Here is a 12,837-nt window from a genome sequence, read left to right on the forward strand (position 1 = left end):
AGAGGATGGGCATGGGCATTCATGTAGCTTATTGAATCACCGTACTGTGTGCGCGTTCACCAGCACGTTTCAAAAGTCTGATAAGATTTGCGCGAACGGACCAATTATCTGCACAATAAGACTGAAGCCTGGTTTATTTATAATATCAATGATGTGATCGCAGTAACCTGCTTCCCTTAAAGATGAACTGAACTGAAAATTTGAGTCAAGGTGATATAACAGATGTATTTTATTTATTCTCATTGGTACAATTATTAAAATATCAGAATTTGTTAAAAGGAATAAAATGGTACGTTGAAAATGTTGTTGTTGTTACACGGGCGCCGCCATGTTGGATTTCAGCATTCCGCTACGTCACTGGCATGGTAAGCTACTCTGTTGCTAACCAACACAAGCAGAGCAGCCATAGCATGTACATAGTCTGAGGCTAGCTGACATGGCTGAGGAAACAGAAACCATGGCTGTAGTAATGAATTGTAGGCTATAGGGCTAAGGCAGCTGGGGTTATGATACATTTTCACAGGCTACCTTTGACAAGGAAACCAGGCTTTATAGCGTTCAACAAAACTGAGACTGACACACTTGCCATTCATTGAAACCAAGCTAGATAACAAACGATCCAAACTAGGTAAAGGGCTAGCAGCTAAACACGTTGGAAGCACTTTTGTCAAACTCCACAAGCTAGCCACCACTCCGACCATATAAACTGTATAAATAAATCATGACTCCGACGATATCACAGATCGATAATAATGCGTTTACTAGCAGCTAACTAAACCGCCGCAGGTCTGTAAACAGAATCCAATGTCCCTCTCTACTCACCCTGAAGCTAGCTGATGTTCATCGTGTCAGTAAACATTGTTGATGCAGGGAGTTCAACTCGCAGAACTAACGTTAGCTGCTAGGTCCATAGTAAGAGGTATCTGTGCAGTATTTTGATTTTAACATTTTGCGTGCAGCTAACTTAACAAGCTTGATCAGTGAGGCGATACAGCGCGCACTGCTGCATTTGCGCGTGCAGTTGAAGAGTGTGCGCTACGAGAACAGGATAACGGCTGACAGGACAAGAAAGTCAGTTTTTCTGAGGTGAAAAACTTTATTTCAGTGGAAAAGGAGGAGCGGGGACGCGGGGAGCAAGGATCACAAATTTGAACTATATGGATCTATGCAATATGGTCTAATTCCATATCGCATTTCAAAAATAAATGTTCCAGGTTGACCTCTCTGCAACAGATTGATTCCGGTGCACTGTCCATGCTCTGGCAATGCCCGCACCCACACCAGTCACTTCCCCCCAAACGATCCTGTAGGCTACTGTAGGTGGAGCCTGAAACTGATCGTCCTCCTTGTGGTGGTAGTCAGGTACTACTGGCCTGTCCCTCACAGGCTCAAACGCGTAACCAAAATGACTCATTTTCGTGTGTATAGGACCTGCAGCTGCAGCTGCCTATATACCTTTGCAGGTCCTACCATTCCAGTGTAGTGATGGCCGGTTCGTGAACGAATCGTTCTTTTGAACCGGTTCTTTTTAGTGAACTGGTCGAACCAGTACACTAAATCGGACTGAATCGTTCGAAACAGTTCGCGTCTTGCGTCAGCGCTGATCCACAAGTTAAGTTACTCACTTTCGGACATGAGTCCTGACTGTCCCTTCGACTCAAAATAAACCAATATCCCGGAGTAGGCATATATGTTACTCCAGTAAATCCAACAGTTCACTGAACTGAGATATGTTGTGCTGAGAGAAGTGATGAGCACGAGCAGATACTGAGCATGCGCGCACTGCCGAACGTACAGGTACAGCGGTTCTCGGATCACCAGTACAGAACTGTGAACTGTTTCTTTCGGACGCGTTCGATACGGAGAACCGATGAGCTGATGAGCTGAGCATGCGTGCAATTTTTTCAGAGGGACGAAATGCATGTTTCTTAAGTATTTTATTGAACATCAATAAGTGTAACAAAATAAAACATGTTAGAAACATGTTTATCACATAGGCTACTGCCTTTTCACTGTATTATTTTAAAGATTGGAAACAATGAATGGATTATAAAACTAAACATTTATTATTATACTAATACATTATTTTCAGGAACAGATAATTTAATTTCTAAGTAAGGTGATATACGTTTTTGACGTAGCCTAAACTCTTTCCAAGGTTTTAAAGGGTGCAAATGTTTATAATGTGTTAATCAAAACATAACGTATTAAACATACTGGAGACATGCATCGAGTTTTTAGTTTTGTCGACTGATTTAGCCTAGTAAGGTTTCAGTAGTTTTCAGCTCACACACAGGCATGCTACGGTTCTCGAGTCAAGAACTGGTTGTTGCAGCAGTTCTCGGATCACCAGCACAGAACCGAGAACTGTTTCTTTCGGACACGTTCGATACGGAGAACCGACGAGCTGGAGAGACTGCGCATGCGTGATCGCACCGTCTCTGAACCGAACTTTCTTTTGGCCAACTGATGCTGTGTTTATATACTGTCTATGTGCTGTGCTGTTACATGAGCACGGGTGAACCAATGACTTGAATGAGGGGCCGAATTCGGCGAAATGTAAGTTTATTTAATTGCAAATAAAATAAAAATGATGAAGACCAGTTTATTCACTTTAAGACATGTAAAACATCCGCGTTTGCGCATTGCCTTAGGCCTATTACAGGGTTCATTTTCAAAACGTAAATGTAAGAAACCTATCCAAGATGATTATGACGATGAGTACTGAAGTTATGATTACAAATGCCTTTATTTGAATGTATAATTTATACGCCGGGATGATAGAATTGACGTCATTACGTGATGACGTAAAAGAACTGGTGAACCGTTTTTTTGAACCGGTTCATTGAAACGAACTGTCCGAAAGAACCGGTTCGCGGAAAAGAACCGGACTTCCCATCACTGTTCCAGTGATGTCATCAGAATTGCCAGCGTTCTTATACTAACAAACGCAATTTTTGTGTTGCTTTTAAAAAAAGCTATATTGATATTTTTAATAATTTTTTTTAGTGTAATTTACTTTTAATTGTCATAAACAACACGTTATCAATGTTGATTTTTTTCAGTTCAGTTCATCTTTAAGGATTCAACCCCAATCCCAATGAAGATGAAAACATTAATTTTCTGGTTGTCATGTTATCATTGTTAAAGTTAGTGAGTCCATGCTAATGTACAAACCTAAATATTTAGCTGTTCTCACATCATGTACAGTGTAGGTCAAAACACATAAATGAAGGTCTACATTTCAGTTCCTCTCCATATTAATCTGGTTAAATGTAAATTAATTTAATCTTACCATGCGGTACATGAACAGTGTTAATCCTGAATGTTATCATCTGCGATCGTGACGACCGTAACGTGAGGCTTCTCCCACTTGCATTGTGATCTGTAAACCCTCGCTTCCAAATTAATCTTGTTACCCACCATATTTATTTTATACATTTATTTTATTTTACATATTAAAGTCCCACATGAATGCTCCTCGATGAGAGGTGGTCCATGTGTGTCCAAAATTGATCAAAAACATCTTGGGACAAGGTTTTCACACTGACAGCTATCATTGTTTGACAGTTAGCAACTCTGTTTATTTGTCTGAGTTAGCAACAGTAACTAAGGGGGGCGGGGCATGCCGATAAGACAATAGGTGGTTTGCAGTCACGTGATTCTGATGACGCGCGAAATTCAGATGGAGGGCAGGAAGTGAAGAGCGGAATGGACGAGATGGCGGAAAGTCCGTACTGGACTACTTTTGACGCTATTACAAGAGAAATATACAACAAAAAATCGAAACATATGTTGGACGTGATCCTTACGTTATGAAGAGGAGCGATTTTTCAACTGAATTGAAAGATTTTGCCTGTAACGTTACGAGTCTGTCTTCAGTTACAGGGGTAACTTACAAACTCAAAGAAAAGAAGAAACAATTACTTTCACTTTACGAAGTTCAGAAACTGGTACGTTACACAAACATAGCCACATAAGTTAATTCACCTTTGACAAAGTGATCACTGCACACACAGGCATTTTCCGACGTAGGTTTGCAAGCCATTTTTTTCCGGCGTTTTTCGGTCAATTTCTTGCCTTTTTCCCCCTTATGAACAACAACTTTTGGTACTCGATAAAAACTCCTTGTGGTTTCATCGATTTGAGCAACCATAAACGACGCAAAACAGGCATTTTGAGTTTGTTATAGTGGTTCTAAATGTAGCAAATCACTTCCTGCCCTCCATCTGCATTTCGCGCCATGGCAACGCAGTAACGCGACGTCATATGCAAACAAGCTATTAATGCAAATGCATTTTATTCAAGATTCAAATGGATAGATAGATAGATAGATAGATAGATAGATAGATAGATAGATAGATAGATAGATAGATAGATAGATAGATAGATAGAACAAAATTATAAACGCAACACTGTTGTTTTTTCCACCATTTTTCATGAGCTGAGCTCAAAGATCTAAGACTTTTTCTATGTACGCAAAAGGGCTATTTCTCTCAAATATTGTTCACGAATATTTATGGTTGTGTCCAATTTACATTGTTTATTACTAGTGTTGTACTGTTTCTGTGGTCTTTTAACAATATAGATGTTTCAAAACAGCTTAAGAGTGACAATAGGAAATTACAGTAAGAGAGAGTGTTTTGGCTTTACAGCAGCTCTAGAATAAAGTTATTGTCCAGCTAAAGTTAGTTTTGATTGATTCACTTCCATCGCAACGATCATTAGTAACTTAGGGGCCGCTAACACAACACTGTTCTAACAGAAAACCCTTACCGCTCTCCGGCTCATTTGCACAACAGCAGTGTTTAGTGGCTCGAGATCACAAATCCTGAAATAGGTTGCAAGGTGCAAGCGTTGCAAAATTTAGACAAAAGTTCTCTCTGCGTAAACTTCAAAAACGTGAATCTGTGAAAACGCAGACGGCGTGCACATGCGTATTACGTGTTTAGTCTAGGTATGAGCGATTGAATATATATGTGCGCAGACGTGTAGTCTTTCTTTACAAATTGACTTCAACAAATGACTTGTCTGGCCTTAAAAATGTATAATACAGCTTTTTAATTTTTTTTTTTATTATTGCTTCCACGTAGCTATTCATACATTTGTGTTTGTGTGTGTTTTTCATATTTTGCATAGCACGAGGAGGCGTCAGTTTCTTTGTTTAAGGACATGGTAAAAGAAACAGGACTGATACATGATCTGGAGAAATATCTCACCTTTATTGAGGGGGCTGATGCTGCAACTCCAGAGGTAAATAATCCTGTAGTGTCGAACAAGTTATATTGTACTGAAGTTATTTTTATTCTTCCAGTGGACAGCGACGGGGAGGCCTGAGGAGAAAGCTTTCCTTTATGAGATCGCAAATGGAATGTTTTTCCATGAACGACTATATCGGACGTGCAGAACACGTCAAAAAAATACGTCATAAAACTTTCATTCTGGCTCCTCAGTGGACGTCTTTTCAACGTAAGCTTTTGTGACAAAGACGTTGAAAATACGTCTTTTGAACATCATTTTGCTTAGTGGGAAAGTAGAGTGGAACCATTTGTGCTCTGAGCGAAGTTAATTTAACTCTGGGGATTTTGCTGTGCACTCAGGCCTTGCCCACACAGATAAGCGTTTAGCTGTATACGTAGACATTTTGTATTATATTAGCGTTTCGTCCAAACAGATCCGGCGTTTTGGGAGCCTGAAAACACAATTTTTTTAAACCCAGGTCCCAAAGTGGACAAATCTGAAACAACACCCTTGCATTTTCATGTGTACAGCCAATCCGTATATATTTTGTGAAACGATGATGTCATCACCCCTCGTTTCGTGACACCCCACCGCTGTCACGAAACAGCAACAACAACTGCGGACTACATGCTTGTGTTCCTGCTTAAGAAGCTACTGAGCCTCTTTTATTTCTTTATTAATTATTTACCTGAATGTATTTTTTTTTATTTCTTTATTTTACTTCTTTATTTATTTATATTTTCTTTCTTATGCTATGGTGCTTGTCTTTTGTCTGATTAAGACATTTCATATTTTGTACCAGGCCATTTATGGTTGTTTTGTGTTGCTCAATAAAGTTCTTGGTAAAAAACAACAAAAAAATGAGTGATTGAATATGTGCGCAGACGTGTAGTCTTTCTTTACAAATTGACTTCAACAAATTACTTGTATGGCCTTAAGAATGTATAATACAGCTTTGTCGGTTTCTTTGTTTAAGGACATAGTAGAGGAAAAAAGACTGAAACTGAAGAAAAATCTCACCTTTATTGAAGAGTTAATTAAGGGGGTCGATACTGCAACTCCAGAGGTAAATAATCCTGTACACTGCCATTTCAGTGAGTGTCCAACAAGTTATATTGTACTGAAGTTATTTTTATTCTTCCAGTGGACAGCGATGGGGAGGCCTGAGGAGAAAGCTTTCCTGTATGAGATTGTGGCAAATAAATGGAACGAAATTGATGTGCGCAAATGGGACTATTTTGCAAGGTAAACTTTTTTTTTTAAATGTTGATTATTTAGTTAAAATGTCATTATTCTGAGTAATTGACAATTGTTTAGAACAGAGATCACAATATTTACTTCAGTGATTTACAAAATCTGAACAAAATAACGTAATTTAGCCTACTAGAAATTCTGATAAATGTTGTTTGATTCACTTTATTTATATATGTTTTTAAAAGCAATAAGACCAAAAGTATGTGAAACCAAACATTTATATGGCCATATAATATATTGATCATAAATAAATGGAAATATTTTTTTGTTCTGTACAGTTAAAGTCAGAGATCAGTGATATCCATCAGCAATAGTGTGCATTTAAATCCTCTCTTATTGTTTCAGAGACTGTCATTACCTCGGCATCCCAAACAGCTTTGACCATCAGCGTCTGCTGAAATCTGCTCGAGTGTGTGATGTGTACGGGAGAAATCACATCTGCTTCAGGGACAAGGTACATGATGATACACTTACCACTGCTTATTTGATGGCTGATCACTTTCTGCCTGTTGGATAACACTGTGAGTGTCTCATACTGTATATAACAGCAGAATGTTGAATTTAGTCTTTCTGTGCAGTATCCTGAAACACTGTCTGACAGTGATCAATTACTGCTCAATCCAAAAGGAATTATCTTTGTAACGTTTAAAAGTTTCCACTTTAGTCAAATTTGAGTATTTCTGAATGGCAATTGAAAACCTGTACATATCAATATTAATATTTGACTGTTTGTGTTATTCTTTGTCTCTCATAGGTGGCAGATAATATTTATGACATGTTTCACACCCGATACACCCTGTATCTCCAGGCCTACCAGCACAAGATCGTCAACGTCATTGAAGACAAGTTATTATTGTTTTTACTCAGTTATAATCTTTGCTTTTTATAGTTTATTATTGCTTGAGTTACAGTATGTACTTTTTCATACTTCTTTTTTATTTGTTCATTAGAATCGCAAAAGCCTTCTGGGAAGCTAAAGACACACTTGAGATCACACAGAGTTCAGAATTCCCTTCACAAGATGACATCAAGAAAAGGATCGCAAATATAAAACAATTCTCACGGAAGCGTAAGATGCCAGCATCTGTAGATGGAAAGACTGCAAAGTTCATTAAACTGACAGGTAAACTGAAAACACAGGTAGGATTCTAAAGATCAAAAGGGGGGGAAAGAGAAGTTGTACAGTTCAAGTTCAAGTTCAAGGCATCTTACTCTTACTCATACATGGTTTATTCTTATGATTTAAACATGTTTTCATTTGACCAGAAAAGTTTCAATTTTAAAGATGCAGAGCAACGTTCAGTCGAAATTGTTCTCATTCCATCAGATCACATCTTTGAGGAGATCTTGTACTCCACTGATGACGAGCTGAAAGGAGCCCGAAAAGAGCTTGAGGATGTTGTGAGGAGACGCCTGCCAAAGTGTGTGGGAGAGACCAGAATAACAGAAGATGAAGCTGAAGCTGAAGGGGAAGTCTTTGAGGTGAGTAAAATTCTAGTGTTCATAGAATTATAGAGAAACATACTATTATTTTATTACTAAATTTTAACTTCCCCTTCTAAATGTTAGGGTAAAAATTGTCATTGTCATATTTGCAAATTCGATGTATTCCATTCCCAGATAACACTCATATTTTAACACTTTAACACTCTTGAGTCTGGAGCCATATAAACTCCCAGGAGAGTTCATTTAACACTGGAGTTTTTGCTGTGTGAAACTGGTTTATTTGTTTTGGTTGAATGTAAAAATATTAATTTTAGGATAATTGAACTTAATTAACTTAATTGTTTTGGACAAAATTAAGACTGTTAACCTTATTCAACTAAACAGCATTGGATTAACCTTATGTAATTAACTTAAGTGAATTGAAATAAATAATGTTACATAAATCTAACGTAACCTAGTTATGTGGAACCTGTTGACATAAAAAAGTTAATTAAAGCCAACATAGCATTTTTTAGAGTGGTCTCTTTTTCTGTTCTCTTCTTTTCTTCAGTGATTCTGCTTGTTAACAGACTTATTAAGGCTGACTTCATATTTAATATACACAGACTTTGTGGCTCAGATAAGGTCCAGTTCTGGTTTATTTCTTTGTTCTTGGCTGACATGTGGCATTGCTATGGCCTGCTTGTGGCCCAGATCTGGCAAACAGGAGTGAGCCGCCCAAGAGCCGTCATTCCACGCTGCATGTGGACCAGATCATCTTTCCACAAGTGCCAGATGTGGGCCGGATCTGGGACATCAGTGTTGCTATCTGGGTTATTACTCCATTAAACTGCCTTAAATGGCTGTTCCAATTTGCTAATAATATACTGATCCAGCTGGTAGATGTCTAGCCGGCGCGGTCTGCACTTCGCCAACTACTGCGTTGTGTTCAAGTGCACTGATGACAGGACACTGATGTTCCTCAAGGCACTTTATTCTGTTCAATTTCAAAGAGAGCAAAAGTTCAGGATTCTATCCTCGATCAGAATCAGCCTCTCTGTCAAGTAGAATGCAGACTGCACATTTAATCACATTCAAAAATCAGAAAATAAAATACAAAATAATAATTAGAGAAAATAAACATATCACATTAGGCTCATATATATAATGTGTATGTGTCATATTGCGTGTTATATCTGTTCTCAACTCTGGGCTTTTAGCACTTACATTAACATTATGCAACATGAAATAAACTTTTCAATAGTTAAAACATACATAAAGTAACATGCGCGAAGCAACATGTACATGCTTTACATCTGGGCTTTTCAGTGTCATTGAACGTTAATCAATACAAGAAAACTTTTTAAATGAACACATATTCTTAACCTGGTATTGGGAGTACATACCTGTTCAATTTCAAAGAGAGCAAAAGTTTAGGATTTTATCCTCGATCAGAATCAGCCTAACATTAGAAAAAGGGCAACTGAAAAATGTGGGCTACGCCTTCGACACAAGAGGATAGAATGACGATCGCTAACATAGGGATGGTTAGCTATGTTAGCAATTTCTCAAACTCTCAAAACAGCAAAGTTCTCGACACATCTCGATTAAATGTAAGTGCACTCATCATAAATTACACATACAAGTTACCATGTGCATTGAAACTAAAATTTTAATAGGTATATCTCAAAGTTACATTGCGCTGATGCGACCACCTCTCTCAGTCAAGTAGAATGCAGACTGAGAAAAGAACGCTCTGCGAAAATTCAGTATATGACCACCACTCTAGCTCCTATCCAATAGAGGGCGCACTTACACAACAAATAACTCTCCCAACACCTATAAGCTACCATGACATGACTGAACAATACAATATTTTGGTGAAATAAACTCACAAACAATAGAAAATAGAAGATGAAAGGTTGCAAAAATATTTGTCATTCTTTGACCTGTTACAGATGCACCAACAAATCATATTGCATTTGATTTGCCATTTCATAATTTCATAACCTGTACAATCAATGAAAAAATGCAGGTAAAAGAACAATAAAAGTTCTGTTTTGTTTATTTGCTGAAGGACATGCACAGATAATGATATACTCTCACGAAGATAATTTGTTCTTATTTGTTTGACTTTAATGCTCAATCCTCCAGCATAACTGGAAAGAAGCAGTGACTGAATGGAACAAACGTCACCTGTCTGTGTTCTTGGATAAGAAGGATTTCCGCACTGAAGTATGTTGTGTTCAGAATTTCCAAAATTTCCACTCTTTTGATTTTTCTTCAACACTTTTTAGTGACTGTAACACTGTAATCTCCTCTCACACAGGTAATTACACTGGATTATAATAAGAATGGTGAAAACCCCATCAACAGTGTCTACTTCTACAAGAAGAAGAAACCCACTAATGGTATAACGATTAAGAAATATGAGGTACTCATACCAACTGGCATTTCAAAATATTACAGAATTACATATAATATTCATTAACATATCATTAAATTAGGTGTTAGAATTACAAATTAATTTCTCTTGTATCGGCAGGTATCCAGTCTTCTGCCGGAGAAGTTCACTGAACGTGTTGGTAGGGTTTACTACACAAAGAACTCTGATGAGGAGGAGAAGGACGCTAAGGAGTGCTTCAAATGGTGGTGCCTCGGCAAGGTGTGTGTTTATAGTTTATTCGTCATTCATGCAGAATTTCCACACACAGACAAGTCACCCAAAACTCTGCATAATAACCATGTAAATAGTCAAGATTATCAAGCGTAGCGTTAGTTCTGGCAGGTCACGTTAGTCAAGCTCGCATCAGCTGACCCTCAGCTGATCCACATCTACCTATAGGAATACGACACCTATCACCGTATACATATATAAGCTCCTTCAGTATTATCAGCAGCTATCGCGTTTCTCAGGAGCAAATTACCCTCCTCCATCCCCAGCTCCTCCTCTCGCCCAGTCAGGATTTGACATTCTGATTCCCCTTGAATCAGAATAATTATCGAATAATGTTGTACTTTAAATCTTGAATTAAATATATTTGCAAATGTTCATGTTGGTTCTGTTCTGTTTACCCCAAGGGGGGTTATTGCTGCTCTCCCTGCTCTTATCCATGCTAGGCTGCATGGATGCGCAGGGAGTTCTCGCCCAGAACGGAACCATTCCGCCAATCCAAACTGTATGCTAATTGTCAATCATATTTGACGGTAGTGGTCCTGACAGAATTTTAATAATGCACAACAAAATCACCATTGTTAAATGAACACTTCGTGTATATATGAGTCTCAGCCACATGTTTAAAACTAACACTGAAGCAGTGTAAGATCTACTCTGCATGGTGTTAAATGTGTCGATTGTTCACGCAGTTAATTCAATTAATTAGGTTCACTTTACAATTGATGCTTGGCCTTTAGTGGTGACACCTGTTATTAATAAGCTATTTCAACAACTTTCATGATTTCTTTGGGTGTGTGTGTGCAGAGATTTGATAACCTTGTCTGATTCAACGAGGAAAAAAAGTTTATCTCAACCTCTCTCTTTTCTCTCTCCTTCAAGTGTGTGATTCAGGTCTACGATAAAGAAGAGTTTAAAGGGAACAACTACTGTATCACAGGGGACTGTCCATCTTTAGTCCTCTGCGGTATAAAAGTGGTTCGCTCCTGTAAGGTGATCAGAGGCGTCTGGAAGCTCTATGAGGGTCGTGACTACAACGAGCCCCATTACCTACTGAAGGAGGGGGAGTATCGCAATCCTGCAGCGTGGGACGCCACCAACCCTGCGCAGTCTCTGAAACATGTGACGTCATTTAAGATCCAGCTCTATGGAGAGGAGGATTTTAAAGACCCAATGCATGAGACCACAGTTGACTGTTCTTCTGTAGAGGACCAGTTTGCTATGAATGCGGTTCACTCCTGTAGGGTGATCGGAGGTGTCTGGAAGCTCTATGAGGGTCGTGACTACAATGAGCCTCGTTACCTACTGAATCGGGGGGAATATCGCAATCCTGCAGCGTGGGGCTCCACCAGCATGGTTCCTGCTCAGTCTCTTAATCGTGTGACATCATTTAAGATCCAGCTCTATGAAAAGGAGAATTTTGAAGAGCCAATGCATGAGACCACAGTTGACTGTTCTTCTGTTGAGGACCAGTCTGTTATAGAAGTGGTTCGCTCCTGTAGGGTGATCGGAGGTGTCTGGAAGCTCTATGAGGGTCGTGACTACAATGAGCCCCATTACCTACTGAAGGAGGGGGAGTATCGCAATCCTGCAGCGTGGGGATCCACCAACCCTGCTCAGTCTCTGAATCGTGTGACAGAGTAAAGTCTGACCCTTATTAATCTTTAAAGTAGGGCTGTCAATTTAAAGCATCAACTTAATATAATTATAACAACACAATCATTTACTTTGTGGCCAAAAATACGTTGTTTTTTTTTGTTGTTGTTGTTGGAGGTTTCCATTTTCCTAATTTAGTGAAAAAGTGGATCACGATAAAATCTAAAGTTATACAGGGTTGGAATGACATGAGGGTGAATAAATTGTTAATTACTTGGCATATCATGCAATCAATTTGGTTCAAACTGCTGAAGCCATGGCACTTGTGTCTATGTCAGCTTATTTTGTGAATAGACCTTATTACACAGATGCTGATGACAAAAAAAAGCAATGAAAAAAAAAATATATATATTTTATTAGTTTCTTTACATATACAGTAGGATATTTAGGCATAATGGCTAATTTATATTATTGTCCGAGTAGCTATATTTACTGGTTGTTGTTATTTCACACAGTGTGGTGTTGTAGCATATAGGCACTAGTTAGGGGTTAACAGTAGGTGATGTTTAAGAGCTATGCTATAGTTTGTTTGATTGATTAGTCAGTCCATATTATATGATTTATTTGGTGTGTGGGCAGAGATTTTA

At 38.5% G+C, this 12,837-nt stretch overlaps 1 protein-coding gene across 1 annotated transcript; it reads left to right on the forward strand.

Moving 5' to 3' along the window:
• Nucleotides 1-3,679: 3,679 nt before the first annotated feature.
• On the forward strand, nt 3,680-12,238 carry LOC311069870 (deoxynucleoside triphosphate triphosphohydrolase SAMHD1-like; the record flags this gene model as incomplete). The annotated part of the gene is made up of 12 exons (XM_084093387.1): nt 3,680-3,953; nt 5,140-5,253; nt 6,218-6,307; nt 6,386-6,486; nt 6,841-6,949; nt 7,250-7,341; nt 7,446-7,618; nt 7,823-7,977; nt 10,075-10,155; nt 10,250-10,354; nt 10,466-10,585; nt 11,477-12,238. The coding sequence occupies exons 1-12, from the start codon at nt 3,816-3,818 to the stop codon at nt 12,236-12,238; spliced, it is 2,040 nt and encodes a 679-aa protein (XP_083949513.1). The 5' UTR covers nt 3,680-3,815.
• Nucleotides 12,239-12,837: the final 599 nt, after the last annotated feature.

Source organism: Abramis brama (assembly GCF_963993115.1).
Source record: "Abramis brama genome assembly, chromosome: 2".
In the NCBI taxonomy this organism is placed as follows: Eukaryota; Metazoa; Chordata; class Actinopteri; order Cypriniformes; family Leuciscidae; genus Abramis; species Abramis brama.